The sequence below is a fragment of the Pleurodeles waltl genome, chromosome 4_2 (assembly GCF_031143425.1).
Source record: "Pleurodeles waltl isolate 20211129_DDA chromosome 4_2, aPleWal1.hap1.20221129, whole genome shotgun sequence".
Classification (NCBI taxonomy): Eukaryota; Metazoa; Chordata; class Amphibia; order Caudata; family Salamandridae; genus Pleurodeles; species Pleurodeles waltl.
The window spans coordinates 687,699,253-687,716,940 of NC_090443.1; the positions used below are offsets into that span (position 1 = coordinate 687,699,253).

Below are 17,688 nucleotides of genomic sequence, written 5' to 3' on the forward strand. Positions count from 1 at the left end.
AGGTACTTTCTGGCTTGGGAATTCCGAGTTGCTTGCTTAACATTATTTTACGTCTTCATTGAGGGTGAGTTGTGCACAGATCTGGTGGGGCCCAAAAGGGGAACTGACAAAGAAAATAATTGATGGAACAGGGATCCTGTCATGGTTGTGTGTTGGCCCCAACTCTTTTCTTTTTATTTATCAACAACTGCATAGACATTTTGATGAACTATGCAAATGACTTCCCAATTTTGATGAGTGAGAGGGTTCTGGCACTGTTTTTTGCTGACTACACCCTTCTTCTTTCACAAACATGCCCTGTTTTGCAACTCCCTGTTAATAGGGTCCATCTGTTTTGGGAACAACACAGATTGGAAATCAACGTTCTAAAAAACAAGTTGATGATTTACCATTAGCAGAGGAATGCTAGAGGAACTATTAGACTGTGTAGCTATTAACTGGAGAAGGTAATGAAATTTTAGTATCTAGGGATTGATTTGTTGGATTCACAGTCATGGGGTGTCAGATTTCCAAGAGCTACCTTCTGAATAAGCATCAAGCTTCTGCCATTCTCAGATTCTCCAAGAAGTTCCTCTTCCATCCAATTTCCCCAGCAATAGAAATACACAATGCTCAAGCTAGAAGTGCTGCCTTGTGAGAAGCAGAGTTTTTCAGCCACTGCTCCAGTGCTTCCTTAGGGATTGGAAAGAACAACTTTATAAGGGTGCTTGTGAATATGTGGCAAGGTACTCCTTTAATTCCCCTTAGGCTAGACTTCAGTTTTAAGCCTAATTTACAGTTGGCTAGGTTAAGACTCACACTTTATTGGCTTCACATATGGTCTATAGAGGAGCTACAACAGTATAGAGAAGCCCTTAGGGATATCTTGAGTCTTCAGAGTATTCAGAAGATCCTGTGGGTGGTCTACGTTAAACAATCGCTAAATGATTTGGGGTTGGGTAGCTATTGGTATAATCTTTCTTCTATTTCAAAATCTACAATTGTCAAAGGTATTGGCCTCAATTTGTTGCTCATAGTGAGTTATCTATCTCCACAGATTGCCGCACCAGGTCTTTTCTCTTGCATAAAAACACCTTTCAGGCAGAGGAATTCTTAGATTTCATTAGTCCTGCACATGCAAGATCTTTTTTTTTGCAATTTAAGTATGGTATTTTGCCAGTTCCCAATTTTACTTCAACATGGTCGTCATGGCCAGATAAATCCATGCAAAATCATGTTGCCATGCTGATGAGACAGAAGAACATTTATTATTCTTCCCGCCAACATATTCAAACCAAGATCCAGGTGGATAGAGCGTATGTGTTGCTTAACTGTTTGACAAACCATGTAAATGCTCTGAGAATTTGTAAAAGTGACCCCAAAGGCGTGGTGGTGACTGCAGTTTCCAAAACGTTTTGTCCAGAATGGTTGACTAGACAGAAGATAATGGCAACTTGTAATAGTCCACCTGTTAGCAACATGACTTGAACACTTTATCATGGAAGATTTCATTTAATTTTATTCTTGTAAGAATTGTGTCTTTCCTTTATGCAGAAGTCATTCAGAACAGATAACACTGGATTGTTAAAACATTTTGTATATTACGTTCATGGGAGATCTTCCATCTTCATCTCTTTCCCCCATGTGTAAAGCATGTGTTGAGGGAGTATGTATTCATGATTCCTGGTCCAAAGATCTGGAATGAGTTCTTCTGGCTATCAATAATCACCTTAAATGTGTGTAGGGCTCTAATGTCCAGACTGTTTTACTAGGCATGTTGAGACACACTTGTCTTTTTTTAGTCTTCACTGTTGCTTTCAGTAATGTTGGTTCTGTTTGTTTATCTACAAATATATCTATAGATAGTATAAAAGTATTTAGTGAAGGGTTGGACCAAAACTCCACTATGGAATAGTCTGATACAAACTCTGCTTTCTCTTACAGAGCTTTTCAAGTTACGATATTTGCAGTATACTTTTGGGAACTTCTACGATGTTTGTGTGGCTTGGTGTCATTAGATACCTTAGCTTTTTTAAAAAGTACAATGTAAGTATGTAATTAAAGACATAAGGAAACTATTTTAGAAGTAAGAGGTGTGTTTTAATATTGCTTTCATTATTCTTTATGCCATGTTTTGTTTGTTCTTAATTCTTTTTTAAACAATTACAAAATGAGAAATTAACAATGACACAATAGTATTGTTATGTAATTCATCCTTCTTTATAACACAATGTCATTCAAGGTTTAATGTTTACTATACTCTTCTGCAGCTTCTGATTTTAACACTACGGGCTGCATTACCCAATGTTATTCGATTCTGTTGCTGTGCCGCCATGATCTACTTAGGATATTGCTTTTGTGGATGGATTGTTCTCGGGCCTTATCATACTAAGGTAATTAAATATACTACGCCTTCTTTCACAATACATTTCCATAGCTGTGTCAATAATTGTGAACACACAAGTGCACTACTAGGCAAACTTATTTTACAAAAACCTCTGCTTTCACACTGGTAAATAATTGAGTTCCTTGTAGCCTACCTCCAATGTCTTTTGAGTGTCAACTCAGTTCATTCTTTCATGTACTGTGACATCTATCATTAGAAGTGTTAAATGCTGAAACTTTACTTTAAACATGTCAGTGTAAATCCTGTTGAGCTAAGAAAGAGTTATGGGGGTCAGGTAGATGTATTTGCTTAAATATATACACTTAGAATTCTATAAAATGTTTCAATTGTATTTGAAAGTTTTCGAACCCCTGTCAAATATTATGTACTTCTTGACTCCTTTGGATATGCTATGTTTGAAGACAAATTCAAAAGGTTATGCTAAAATCGCTTCTATTTATTGTCTCCCAAGTCTGTTCTTGGTCCTTTGCCCACAATTGTATTAGGAGAGAGTTTATTAATGTTCTTATGTACCTATTTTCTCTTTGCCTATACTGCACAGATTATCATCTCATACCAAGAGTCTGTTATCGGAAAGTGACTAACCATGAATTGGAAAAATGCTCATTGTGGCAAGAGGGAAATTAGTACTCTCCCTCTTTCATCGCATTCACTATATTATGTTTTATCTTCTACCTCTTCCCAAAACCACTTAACAGCTGAAACTGTAATCTATTGCACTCTGACCACTAAAACTTCCTTACATCAAATAAATGTGCCCCCAGGCCTGCTGCCTTTCATGTCAGCAAATACCTGTTAAATGTAGAGGTTTTGCCCTAGTGTAATAACAATCAGCACCTACAGGTCTACAGACTGTTACATATGTTTTTCGCAAAAAATAAGTAAGCCAGGTCTACTGCCTTTGTCATAACTTTTCATAATGAACAGAATGGGCCTATGACATTTGACATAACTATTCCCAATGAACCAAGCAGGTTTATGCACTTTATCCTTTGGCTTTTCCCTATATATATATCCAACTCAGGGCTCTGTATTGAGCATATCAATTTCCAGGCACAGAGAACTACAATTACAAAATGTGTACAAAATTACATTTGGCTAAACCATTTACAACCCCACCTAAAAGGGTCTAAGAAGGAATATCACAGTGCAAATCTTCTACCACAGATTTGCCAGTGGGCACAACCAACACCCCTGCCTACTACTGTGATCTATGAGATTCAATGTAATAAATACTTGTCTACAGAGTTTAACACAGTGTAATAATTATCCCTTCCTCCCCCAAGCCTATTGGCTCTAACCTTTGCGTTTCATAGTACAAATGTCAGGACTACTGACTCTGCAATACCCTTTCATACATGACAGATCATGGTATCTGGTAAATGATATCATTGGTTTGGCACCATAACCTACATAAGATTCCTTCATTGAGCATAAACATTCCAACACGACTTCGAGGGCAAAACAATCACTCTTATTGCAGTACAAGCAAGCAACTTAAGATCAAATAAATGCTGTAATTAATGGAATCAACGTGTATGTTACGTCAATAACCAATTTAGGCCGCCTCCATTGAGCATAAACATTCCTACACACCACAGAGTGCAACAGCATCTAGTACTAACGTCTGGCCAATCAAATGCTGTAGTTAAGGGAATGAATGTGTATGCGGAGCCAAAACCTCTGTATCTTTAGTGCTTCTTTAAGCATGTTTTCTGCTGATCCCATAAGGTCCAGTAACAGCTGCTCTGTCATGCCAGGTCTAATCACAACACAGATCAAATTTTAAAAACAACTACATTTGTTCTATTCCCATTTTTATGACTGTACTGCGTTAAGATTATTTTAAAATATATATTAGGAAATTGTTTTTGTGACTACAGGCGCTGTTTACTAATTCATTGATAACATTATTTTTCATTGGGTTTACTTTTTCTCAGACATATAGATTGAGAATTCTATGTGACCTAATTATTCGTGCCATATACCATGCATTCTCTGCAACTTCATATCAGATCAGTCACACACTTTAAAAACAGGAAACAACACCTTACTTCTAAAAGTGATGATAGTGAATTTTGTGAACACAGGCACGAAGAAAATGGCGCTCATTTCCAAATTGGCCAGTAAAGATGTGGCCGCATTTGTAAATCGAGCAACTCTTAACTTTTTAAGACATGCTTTGTGCGTGGTCTGTGAGGAAAGGGGCACAGAAGGCAATTGTGGTTGCTGCAGGCGATATTTGGGGTAACATCAAAAAAATAAAAATGGAGCAGTGAAATTGTTCATGCACCTTCACCGGTCCTTTTACCCTTTTAACTGCAATTGGTTGGACAATGCTGCCTTCGATAAGATAATAACAGTCACGATGTAACTTCCTCATTGCCTCAATCTTGTCTCCATTCCTTTCTTCTATCCTGGTTACACTATTATACCATAACAAGTCCCTTCAGGTTTTAAGTGACTGCAACATCAGAAGATATTGTGCAGGTAATGGCTCACATTTGTACAGGCCGCAGCGCAGGTTTGAGCAGTAAAAGGTGTATGCTACAGGGCATTTACACACTCTAGAAATTAAAGTTCTGAAGTTCTTCTTTACTAATGGTTTAATTTCTTGCCTGTTTAGTTTCGCTCCTTGAACACCGTGTCAGAGTGCCTTTTCTCCTTGATAAATGGAGATGACATGTTTGCCACATTTGCACAAATGCGACAGAAGAATCACCTGGTGTGGCTCTTTAGCCGGATTTATCTCTACTCCTTCATCAGCCTCTTCATTTACATGGTGCTGAGTCTTTTTATTGCGCTTATCACGGACACGTATGAAACAATTAAGGTACGAAAGAGTAATTACGTTTTTTTAAAAACTTGTCATGTATATTATGAAATGTTTCCTATTTATAGAAGCTCCTCTCACATTTTTTGAGGTTGTGTTCTCCCCCTTTGGATAAATTGCTCACGTTCCAGATGCTCACATATTTCTATCAAAATGTAAGTAGACTTTGGATTTTTAAGTCAATGTGGTGTGTCTGACTATCTAACCCAGTGGCTATGAAGACACATAATCCTTCCAACCACAAACGTCAAGAAACAATGTTTAAGTTCCCCCACGTTTGACAGTTTGCTTGTCTCTTCAAGGATCAGTGGGAGCCCAATCACTGGAACAAGCCATTCTCTAAAATGTCACAATGACTTCACCAGAAAGGGAACATGGAGAGGAATTTTCACTAGATATTAATACAACCTGCACATACTTTTTGTTCCCTGACCTTCACTGCCTCTCCCACCAGAACTCAGTGAGGGCACCTCAACTCTAAATTCACTGAAGGTACTTCTGGAGACTTGCATTTCTGTCCCCTTATGTGTTAATCTATACATGTAGACCACAGCAAGTAACAACCAATGGAAACTCCAATAGGTCTAACTCGTTGTAAGCTAGATCAATTGACTTTTTCATTTCTTATTTTACTGTAAGTGTTGCAGTTAATAAGGGCCAACATAATTGTTGGACCTGGCTTTTTGACAGGGTCATCCCCAAACTTTTTGCCTCCTTCCTCCTATTTTTTCTGACCTGTTGTTGTTGGCTTTTGAACTCTGGGCACTTTACCACTGCTATCCAGTGCTAAAGTGCATATGCTCTCTGTGTAAATTGTACTGTTGATTGGTTTATCCATGATTGGCTATTTGATTTACTTGTAAGATCCTAGTAGAGTGCACTATATGTGCCTAGGTCCTGTAGATTAAATGCTACTAGTGGGCCTGCAGCACTGGTTGTGCCACCCACTTCAGTTGCCCCTTAACCTTGTCTAAGGCCTGCCATTGCAAGGCCTGTGTGTGCAGTTTCACTGCCACTTCGACTTGGCATTTAAAAGTACTTGCCAAGCCTAGGACTCCCCTTTTTCTACATATAAGTCACCCCTAATTTGTGTCCTAGGTAACCCCTAGACCAGGGTGCTGTGTGGGTAAATGGCAGGACATGTACCTGTGTAGTTTATATGTCCTGGTAGTGTAAAACTCCTAAATTCGTTTTTACACTACTGTGAGGCCTGCTCCCTTCATAGGCTAACATTGGGGCTGCCCTCATACATTGTTGAAGTGTCAGCTGCTAATCTGAAAGGAACAGGAAGGTCATATTTAGTATGGCCAGAATAGTAATACAAAATCCTGCTGACTGGTGAAGTCGGATTTAATATTACTATTCTAGAAATGCCACTTTTAGAAAGTGAGCATTTCTTTGCACTTAAATCTTTCTGTGCCTTACAATCCACGTCTGGCTAGGTTTAGTTAACAGCTCCTTGTGCAATCACACCCCAATCACAGGGTATTCAGCTTCACTTGCATACATCTGCATTTTGAATGGGTCTTCCTGGGCTGGGAGGGTGGAGGGCCTGCCCTCACACAAAGGACCGCCACACCCCCTACTGGGACCCTGGCAGACAGGATTGAACTGAAAGGGGACCTGGTGCATTTCTTAGCCACTCTTTGAAGTCACCCCCACTTCAAAGGCACAATTTAGTATAAAACAGGGCCTCTGCCCTACCTCATCAGACACTTACTGTAGAAGAAACCTGGACCAGAACCTACATCCTGCCAAGAAGCACTGCCTGGCTGCTCAAAGGACTCACCTATCTGCTTTCTACAAAGGACTGCTGCATTGCTGTTGGCCTGCTGCCTTGCTGAACTCTTGTCTGGCTGTAAAAGTGCTCTCCAAGGGCTTGGATAGAGCTTGCCTCCTGTTCCCTGAAGTCTCAGGACCAAAAAGACTTCTCTTTTTCATTTGGACGCTTCGTGCGCCGAAAAGTTCGACGCACCGCTTGCTCCATGGCGAGAAAATCACCGCACGCTAACGCTGCTCGACGCAATGCTTAAGGGGCGACCGGAACTTCGACGCACGGCCTCGCATGGACAACGCCGCCCGACTTCCAGAGAGGAAATCGACGTGACGCCTGCCGTGAGAAAGAAAATTCCACGCACAGCCTCCCGGAACGACGCGCAGCCGGAAAACAAGCCGAAGAATCCACGCACAGACCCTGGGACATCTGGTAATCCTGTGATCCATAGAAGGAGACGGTCCAGGTGCCGGAAAACGACGCACGTCTTCCCCGAGTGAAAAATAACGATGCAAGTCCGTGTGTGAAGGGGCGAAACTGACGCACACACCATTTTTCCTCCCGTAGAATGATGCACGTCTCCCGCGTGAAAAATAATGAAGCAAGTCCGTGTGTGAAGGAGCATAACCAACGCACACACCATTTTTCCACGCATCTCCTCTTCTGCGGCCCTCTGCGGAGATTTTCTACTCCAAACCAGGTACTTTGTGCTTGAAAGAGACTTTGTTTACTTTTTAAAGACTTAAGACACTTTATATCACTTCTCAGTGATATCTTTACGAATTCATATTGCATCTTTGATCGTTTTGACCTGCAAATACCCAGATAAATATTATATATTTTTCTAAACACTGTGTGATGTATTTTTGTGGTGCTATATTGTGTTATTGTATGATTAATTGCACAAACGCTTTACACATTGCCTTCTAAGTTAAGCCTGACTGCTCGTGCCAAGCTACCAGAGGGTGGGCACAGGATAATTTGGATTGTGTGTGACTTACCCTGACTAGAGTGTGGGTTCTTGCTTGGGCAGAGGGTAACCTGACTGCCAACCAAAAACCCAATTTTTAACAATAATTAATTAAAGGTCAGCATGCAAACTGAGCACTGGATTAAGAGGGCTAACACAAAACTCTTCTCTGTATGTTGTGTGTGTGTTTGTGTGATGTGTGGTGAAATGAAGGCTGCCAGACCTAAAAAAAAAAAAACCTTCATAAAACCAGCCACCATCTACAAATTGCTTCATTAGGAAATGTTTAGAAAATCGTATATCAAGGAAAAACTCCTCTTGACTCTAATGAAAAGCACTGCAGAATGAAAACAACATGTGCTTCAAACAAGAACAATATCATATGAAAGTAGCAGTTATTTTCCTGTGACAAGGTGTATCCATATACCAGCATTTTTAGATTTTTCTGAAGGGAAGCAGGAAGAGTTTGGTGTAGAAGATCAATAATAGTGGTTTAGACTTTTAGATCACGGATTTGAGTGATACCACTGGTTAGTAAGGCAAACTTTCCAATGAATTGACAGTAGAAATTAGCAAGGCAGGAAAACATTGTGTGTCTTTGACATTAGAGGGATTCGGCCAGCCTAGTGTGGAAAAAAACTTTACGATGATCCATGGATGTACTTGTGTTGTTTATTTATAAGCCTGAATATTCTATTTCAGTCTGGTCACCTTCACACTTCTTCAATTTACAACACAACTGATTCTGATGGAGTCTCTCATGCACTTGACAAACATGATGATATATTTTTTTTAATAACAATTGTTATTGGTTATTGGGTTTTGAGCAGAAAATTGATCCTTAACGTGAGTACCCCAAGCAACAAAGATACAGGGGGTCATTCCGACACCGGCGGGCGGCGGGCGCCGCCCGCCGGGCGGAGACCGCCAAAAGCCGGCACCGCGGTCAAATGACCACGGCGGTCATTCCGACTTTCCCGCTGGGCGGGCGGGCGACCGCCAAAAGGCCGCCCGCTGGCCCAGCGGGAAAGCCCCAGCAACGATGAAGCCGGCTCCGAATGGAGCCGGCGGAGTTGCTGGGGTGCGACGGGTGCAGTGGCACCCGTCGCGATTTTCAGTGTCTGCAACGCAGACACTGAAAATCTTTGTGGGGCCCTGTTAGGGGGCCCCTGCACTGCCCATGCCAGTGGCATGGGCAGTGCAGGGGCCCCCAGGGGCCCCACGACACCCGTTCCCGCCAGCCTGGTTCTGGCGGTGTAAACCGCCAGAAACAGGCTGGCGGGAAGGGGGTCGGAATCCCCATGGCAGCGCTGCAAGCAGCGCCGCCATGGAGGATTCCCTGGGCCAGGGGCAAACCGCCGGTTCCCCTTTTCTGACCGCGGCTTTACCGCCGTGGTCAGAATGGCCCAGGAATCACCGCCAGCCTGTTGGCGGTGCTTCCGCGGTCGTTGGCACTGGCGGTCGGTGATCCCCAGGGTCAGAATGACCCCCACAGACATAAAACATTACACTGTCTTTCCCCAGCCCTCATCCCACCCCACACAAGAATTCCATATACATGCATTACAAGATCATCACTGAATTTCTCACGTCAGAGTACCATACATTTGTATTTCAGTGTCAAAGTGACACTCGGCAGTACATATCAGAGACAACACTAACCCTCTATAATCAGCCCAACACAGCCATATCTTCCAGTGTTTCTGTGGGCAGCATCTAGCTTGAAATACAGCGATCTTGAGACCAATACAGTGATCGATCCCCTTTTTGCATGCTTCCACTGTTGGTGTTGAGTCAGCATTCCACAGCCTGGCAATATCTTGCTTAGCCAATGTGAATCCCAGAAACAATAAGTGTCATTTGTAGCAGTTTCCCTGAGTCCATCTGTGTTGTGAAGGAGAATCAGTTTTGGAATCTAGGGGAATATCTCAATAAGGCACCTCTGCAAGACACAACACCAACCCCCCACTAGAAGAGTTGCAGTAATAAACTGTTCCAAACAATGTGTAGGAAGGTGCCGTCTTCCATTCCACATCGGAGAGAGAGGAGGGATCCCACAACCTGCATGCCTCAAAGCTGGTGCCTGGTATAGTAGACTCTGTATAAATACTTGAATTCGATCAGGCGGAGATGAGAGGAGATAGCCACCTTGCGTGGGGCCCCCAGGGCCTCCGTCCACTCCTCTGCATCAATATAACCAACATCTCTGCCACACCGCCTTGAGAGAAGACAATGTAGTTGGACTATTTGTGACTAATGACTGCTACACCTGTGTAATCTTATGGGTGCCCAAATCACCCATTACAAGCTTGCCTTCCAATGGGCTGAAATCAGGGAGCTCACTACGGCTGCCTATATAGGGAGTAATGGCATGACCAAACTGTAGGTATCTGTAAAACTGGCTGTGATGGAGCTGAAAATCCATTTGTAACTCCTAAAATGATTTTAGGACCATGCACCGCATGACCGCCCAGTGTAGATATCCTTATGTCATCCCATCGTTGGAACCCACCCAGTGAAGCGACCTGCCGAAGATGCACTCCCCGCCATAAAGGAGTCAAACGTGTCAGTCTTCCCCAAAACCTCATCTGCCAGAAGGAGCGCCGCCATAAAGATATGATGACCTGAGTCACTGGGGGAAGAGAGCGCACCCCCCTTCCACTACAAAGGAAGCCTAAAAGAGATGTGTCGCCAATCACCCACCTCTCAGTTGCATATGCTGGATCATTGTGAGTGTTAGATCACCAGTCGTTATTGATGAGGGGATGGGACACAGCGTAATAAGAGTTCAGGTCAGCCGCCGCAATGCCTCCATGATGTGTGGACTGAAATCAGTTTCGTAGGGCGACACTAATTGCACCACCACCGCATAAAAATGGATTTAAAACTGAATTGTGATGGTGATGTATTTGATTCCTTGAGTAGACCAAAATATCATCCAAGTAGGTAACTACAAAGTGATTTAAAATGTCAGCAAAGATATGATCCATAAAATTTTGAAAGCTTGCTAGGGCATTACTCTATCTGAAATACATTACACAGTGATTGAAGTGTCCAAAAGGGTCCTGAGTATTGTCTTCCAGTCGTCCCTCTCCTTAATTCGCAATAGATGATATGCCTCACAAAAGTTTGGTGAAAATCTTGGCTCTTCAAAAATATTCTAGAATGTCCTTGATGAGGGACAACGGATATCGATCTTTGATGGTAATCTTATTTAGACCCCTAAAATCAATACGGGGTCTCAGATCTTTCATCTTCTCTGATACTCAAAACAGAGGCACCAGCAGGTGACGAACATCAACTTATTGGCCCACTCCATAAATTTTTCTCACAATATTGTCTCAAGGCCTCCTTTTCTGACTTGGAAAGGGAATAAATCCGACCAAAGGGAACTACAGCTCCTGGTTTGAAAGGGATGGCACAATCACATCCCTGGTGTGGTGGTAAGGGCACTATGGGTTTTTGAAAAAGAGGAGTGTATGCTTGTTAAGCTGCAGGAAGTATTTGCAGGAGGCTGATGGCACTACTTCCAGGAAGCTTTAGAACTTTGTTGGGAGTCCAATAGTCTTCTGTTGAAAAACAGAACCAATGACATAAATGGGAGGACCACGTTATAAGCCTTGTTTCCCAGATTATAGAAGGGCTATGATGGGCCAGCGATGGAATTCCTGGTATCAATATATGATTAGGAGATGCGACCCAGTCAAAAGACATTATTTCAGATTGCTTTCCAAAGATCAGTTTTAATAGGTGTTGTCATCTCCTTATCTGGACCAGACGCATGGGGTGTGCCATATACAGTTTGTACTTGTTCTGGAGTTTCCTTGGTGATCTGGAAGATCTTACTTTTCTGAGCCCAGTCTGAATCCAAATACATTACACTATCTCCTCTATCAAGAAGGACCAATACTCGCTTGACTCACCTGGTAGGATGTTCTAATTGCATGGATAAAAGAAACAATAAGGCTTGATTGTCTCCACAGAAACCAAACAGAGAGCTAGTAGTTGTCCTCATCTTTTCACCTTTAAAAAACCTGGCATTTCCCGAGATCTTTTGAAGACGGACTAGACAACCACGTATCAAATGCTTAGGAGAACTACAATATAGACATGGGCCAAGTCTGCAGCGATGTTCTCTTTCCATCTCTGAGAGAGGTCCCCTGGCTGGACCTATTTGCATGGGTTGCTCACTAGAAGAAGCAGATTGTTTTTCCAGAATGGCCTCTGACTACTGGGCAAATATTTGTGCTCCCACTGGACCACAGGGTGGTCGGTATTAATGTCTCTCGAATCGGCGTTCACATATGGTGTTCAATAGTTAATGATTAGTCCCTCAATATAGATATGTTCTTGCTGGAGCTGAATGGACTAGTTTTTCTTATATTTTTTGTATGAGATGCCTGTGAAATAGGGTGACCAGTGTCTGCTCAACTCAAGTGGTCTCTGCTGCCAATTGACGAAGATGGGAAATGTAGGATAGAACATCTTGATTGCCCTGCTGGATGTCACACAGGGCTCTCTGGGCAGAGAACTCAAGATTTGGCTTTTAAAACATTCATTTAAACATTGTTAAGTGTTTCGAATAGTCAGATGGGCACGGATCTTTGGTGGCTACTAATAGGGTCTCCAATGCTAACGCTGGGCCAGATAACACACTGATCAGGTATCCTACTTTTGCCATATCTTGACCTGGTCGGAAGGTAAAATAAACTGTCAAAGAGTCCCAGAATTCATTCAGATTTCTTGTATTTCCTGAAAAGCATGGTGTAGCAGAGTATACTAGGTGGACATCGGAAACTCTGGCAGCAAGGGCTTGCGTAGGGCTGAGTTATCTTCATGAAGATGCTGGACTGTCTGGAGTGGACAAAAGCTTGAGCTGGGTCGATCTGCTCTGCCTGAGCAGCTTCCATGGAATCTGACTCAGGAGCAGTATTTGGGCATTGCAATTATGTTGTGCCTTTCTAGAGACAGATGCTCAGTAAGCAACTTCCGACTACGAGTTGCGCTAGATGCCCAGGTTTTACAGTTTTCGTCTACCTGAGGTAAGGGCAACCGGTTCCAGTAAAAAAACTTAACAAACTGCCTGTGGATTTACTAAAACAAAACATTCAACAACAATTAGTAAAAATATACACACTCATTGGAGCACCCAAGATAAACTAAGGCAAAATTAAACCAACAAGAATGTTTTTATTTCAATCAGAATCACCATAAATCATCAACTTGATACAAAATCACTTTTTTCTTATATATTCATACATATATCTGCTGCAGACGCTTATAATTCATTAAAAAATATGAAATATAACATATATATAAAGCAGGCCACAGACACAATTACTAAAAACAATCGTTAATCATACAAACACATACACTAACCACAATACCGAACCATACTCACAAATCTAAAACCATTAAAACCACTACCGCTGGGGGGAACAAAAAATTTAGGTCACTTAGATAGTATGTACTCTTATGAAGGTAATCTAATTTAACACATAGTTTATGATATTGGTTTAGTATAGATAACATACATCAAAATATATAACAGATTAGCTCCTAATACTCTATGAAATTATTAATCCTTTATACATCCAAGTCAAACATAGTAATTATGCAAACAGTGATCCTTCTGTTCACACATTGCGCTGACGCGTGTTTAGGTGGGACTGCATAGCAGGAGCCACCTTCAGGAAGCAACAATGGAACGTGATGAGCTACCTGTGGAAGCTGTGGCCCAGCACCATCTGATTACCAAGGTACTAGGAGAAAGCGCATTCAGAAATATTCAATGGGCAACCTTAGTCCACCCAGACCTCCCATTGAGGCTCTGAATAAGGCAAAATCAACTTTCAAATGAAGGATACACTGAGCAAGAGAGGAATTCCAAACACAACTTGTATGATAAACTAGCCCAGGTCCTCTTAAATCCAAGAATCTCAACTGATCCCTTCAGACGCGTCTCAGTAGATACATGGGGTTCACAAAAGACGCCCGCATCTCAACCCCTTCTACTAGACAAACTGCTGCTGACACAGGAAAGCGCTTAAGCAGATGGTGCCTTCCAGAAGGAGGCCCAGAGGAGGAAAATGCCTGAAGGCAAGAACCTCCTAACGGCAGAAAAATGCCACAAATTGAAGATAAGCAGAAGATGGATCCACTAGGAAGAAAAGAACAGGAGACACAGGATGAAGAACTTCAGCAGTGCTTCACAGAAATCACTGGAGGGAACAGGAGCAACGATCACAACCACAGGTTCAAAGTGGTATTTGCAATGCAAGGAGCAAAATGAAAAATGGCCTTTTATACTTATAGAACAGGAACTGCATCACAGAAAGCTACAAACGGCATGATGGATTGGGAAGGTATACAAAAGGCAGGAGGAGCCACCTTCTTGGATTAAGCTATTCAGTAACTCAGAAGGAGAGAAATGGGGTCGCAGGAGATCTTACCAGCGGGCTAGCCACCATGAGATACGTTTAGAGGAAAGGAGACGCACACATGATGACATTCAGGAAGTGACTTTCGGAATATCATCTAGTAAGGGTTTCTATAATACTGGCACATTTCTTGCACATTATTAAAAAACACTGAAGGAGTTGGAAGGAATTTCAATAGGGGGAACATTTAAATTATGGCCATTCATTCCCATCGCAAGTGCCCCTGGTCAATCTGACTTTGTTCCATTTGATAAACAATGCTTAAGAAATCTAAAAAATATACAGTGTGAAAGTACGCTGTATGCCATCTTTAAGAATGATACTTTAGGAAAGAATGGTACACAGATGAAGAAGAACATCCTTGTGTTCAGACAGAAACAGAGCTAAGCAGGAATGTACCAGAACGTTGTGCACCTATGCTGTAAAATCGCACATTTATTGCTTTTTTAAAGAAAGAAATGCATTTCTAAGCAGTACCAATAAAGTCACTGAGAGATGATGGTTTGGAAGTGAATGGTCATTTACACAATGAAACTGTAATTTTACATAAATTAAATTCATGTAAATTTTTCTGTGTTTTTGGTCAAAATATAATAATGGATTGCACTTGTTTGGAGCTCCTGCTATCCTATGTTGATCTGTATAACTTGAATGCAAGCTAAACAGCAGCCAACACAGAGCTAGAAGTTACAAAATAATTGGTGAGACATTAGGGCCCTTATTACAACCCTGGCGGTCTGTGGTAAAGCGACGGTAATACCGCCAACAGGCCGGCGGGAAACAAAATTGAATCACGACCATGGCGGAAACCGCCAACATAGACAGCCACTTTAACACTCCGACCGCCACGGAGGTACAAATAAACAGCGCGGCGGTCATCACCAACAGACAGGCATAAGACAAAGTACCGCCCACCCTATCACAACCCAGCTATCCGCCACCTTTTCCGGGGCGGAACCAACGCGAACAAAAACACGGCGGAAACAGGACTTGGAAGGGAAAACACTCACCTCTCCACACCCCACGAGGAATCAGGACGCCATGGAGCCAGAACTCCAGATACTCCCTGCGATGGTATTCCTGCTCCTCTGTCAGGAGCACCAAAGACGGTGGCGACGACCACGGTGAGTACTGCACCTACAACACAGGGGAGGGGGGAGGGAAAAGAGAGTGACACCCCCACGCAACATGCAACCCCCCACCCTCACCCACAACACCATACTCACAAATACATGCAGTAACATTACATATACCCCCCGTCAATAACGCAAGGACAAAAGGAATTGATGTGGCCGAATGTAATCAATAAAAATCAGATAGTGAAATTTCACAATTCAGTAAATACAACTATGTACACCAGCTACACAAGTCCGGATATTACTCAAACATCGTCCGTGGATCAGAGTCCCAAAAGGCATGGGCGAGGCCCACTCATGACACCAGACTTCAAACGGAGAGAACACTGCAGGGGCATCAGATCGAAATAAAACGGGCACCTCAGGGGTAGGGCGGGCACCTCAGCCTGATGAATGCATGACACCACTGCTGCACGAGGGGCTTCATGCCCATTGATGTATCCTGGGGAGTGCAAATCCACAGTCTCTCAAGTCTCTCCAGTGGGTGGTTTGCCCACTGCTTTATCCTAGGGAGTGCAAAGCCACAGTCTCTCAAGTCTCTCCAGTGGGTGGTTTGCCCACTGCATTATCCTGGGGAGTGCATTGCCACAGTCTCTCAAGTCTCTCCAGTGGGTGGTTTGCCCACTGCTTTGTCCTGTGGAGTGCAAAGCCACAGTCTCTCAAGTCTCTCCAGTGGGTGGGTTGCCCACTGCTTTATCCTGGGGAGTACAAAGCCACAGTCTCTCAAGTGGATAACAGCCTTCACTGGTTCTGGAGGGGGCATTGTGCCTAGAGTGCTTCATACTGCCAAGGACTGAGGTAGTGGATGCCTTTCTCTACTGGTTCTGGAGGGGGCTTTGTGCCCAGATTGCTTCATCCTGCCAAGGACTGAGGTAATGGATGCCTTTCTCCACTGGTACTGGAGGGGGCTTTGTACCCAGAGTGCTTCCCCCTGCCAAGGACTGAGGTAGTGGATGCCTTTCTCCACTGAAAGTCGTGCATCATGAAAGCTGGCCAGGCTCCTGTGGCTGCGGTGCTGGTGGCGGCCTCAGATACTGCGGTGCTAGTGGCGGGCTCAGTGGCTGCAGTGCTGGTGGCGGGCTCAATGACAGCAGTGCTGGTGGCGGGCTCAAGGACAGCAGTGCTGGTGGCGGTGCAGGTGGCGGTCTTCTCCGCCTTACAGGTTGGCATCGGCGTGGGCTGAAGGTGTGACACTGGTACAATTGTCGGTGCCACCATGCCCTCTCCTGACCTGTCCTTTATTTTCTGGCCCTTCCCCACCTTGGATGGTGGCGCTGGTGTCTTGCCACCATCCCCTTTCGTTTTCCCTGAGCCCTTGGTGGCAGGTGTTTTCTGCTTCTCTCTCCGGGATGTGGGCATCTTTTTAACTTTTGCAGGTGGTGGAATGTCCTTAGCCTGGCTCCGTGGCACACTGGCAGCCCTTTTGGTTGGCGCACTCCAATATCCCGCAGTTGCTGGCAACACTGTGCCTGGTGATGTGGTGGCTGAGGTGCTGGTTTGGGACCTGGAAAGCCTGACCCTAGTTGAAGGACGGGGGGTGTAGGGAAGAGGTCAATATTAGCCAGGAAATGTTTTTCAGACACACTGGGACTAGTAGATGGAGTGGGTTTGGGAGTGGAGGAAGAGGTAGTGGCTGTAGGTGTACGTTTGCTGAATTTGGGTGAAGGTGCATGGGCTGGAGGCTGTTGTGAGGTGGATGGCTGTTGGGTGGGTGTGTGCCTGCGTTTGTGTACTTTGGGAGGAGGGCTCACAGACACACTGGTAGAGGACACAGGGGATGTGTGAATGGCAGTGGGGGTGCACGTGACGGTGTGTGGTGATGGGCGTGCTGGTGATGGAGGTAGTGGCTGAAGATGTAGTGCATGCAGTTGTGAGTGGAGACGAGACAGGGAGGGAGGAGGAGGACGTGGAGGAGGGGGACATAGTGGAGGCAGTGGATGTTGCTATGTCTGCATGGGTATGATGCTTGTGTGAGTGCCTGTGGGATGTGTGTTGCTTATGTTTGCCTGAGCCACCCTTGTGTGTTGAGGTGTGTGCATGCTGGTCTGATGGTGTGCTTGGGATAGGCAAAGGCACAGGGGATTAGGTCTGGGTGGCGGAGGTTGGAGGGGGAGGCTAGACTCAGGGACAATGGCTGCCATCAGTGCTG

At 43.8% G+C, this 17,688-nt stretch overlaps 1 protein-coding gene across 4 annotated transcripts in view; it reads left to right on the top strand.

Moving 5' to 3' along the window:
• The window catches only part of MCOLN3 (mucolipin TRP cation channel 3), a 391,010-nt gene that overhangs the window by 325,589 nt on the left and 47,733 nt on the right, over positions 1 to 17,688 (top strand). For all 4 annotated transcript variants that reach the window (XM_069232275.1, XM_069232278.1, XM_069232277.1 and 1 more), the window contains 3 exons: positions 1,924 to 2,025; positions 2,250 to 2,372; positions 5,013 to 5,219. In XM_069232275.1, the coding sequence (XP_069088376.1) occupies positions 1,924 to 2,025; positions 2,250 to 2,372; positions 5,013 to 5,219 (432 nt within the window). The remainder of the gene's footprint in view (positions 1 to 1,923; positions 2,026 to 2,249; positions 2,373 to 5,012; positions 5,220 to 17,688) is intronic.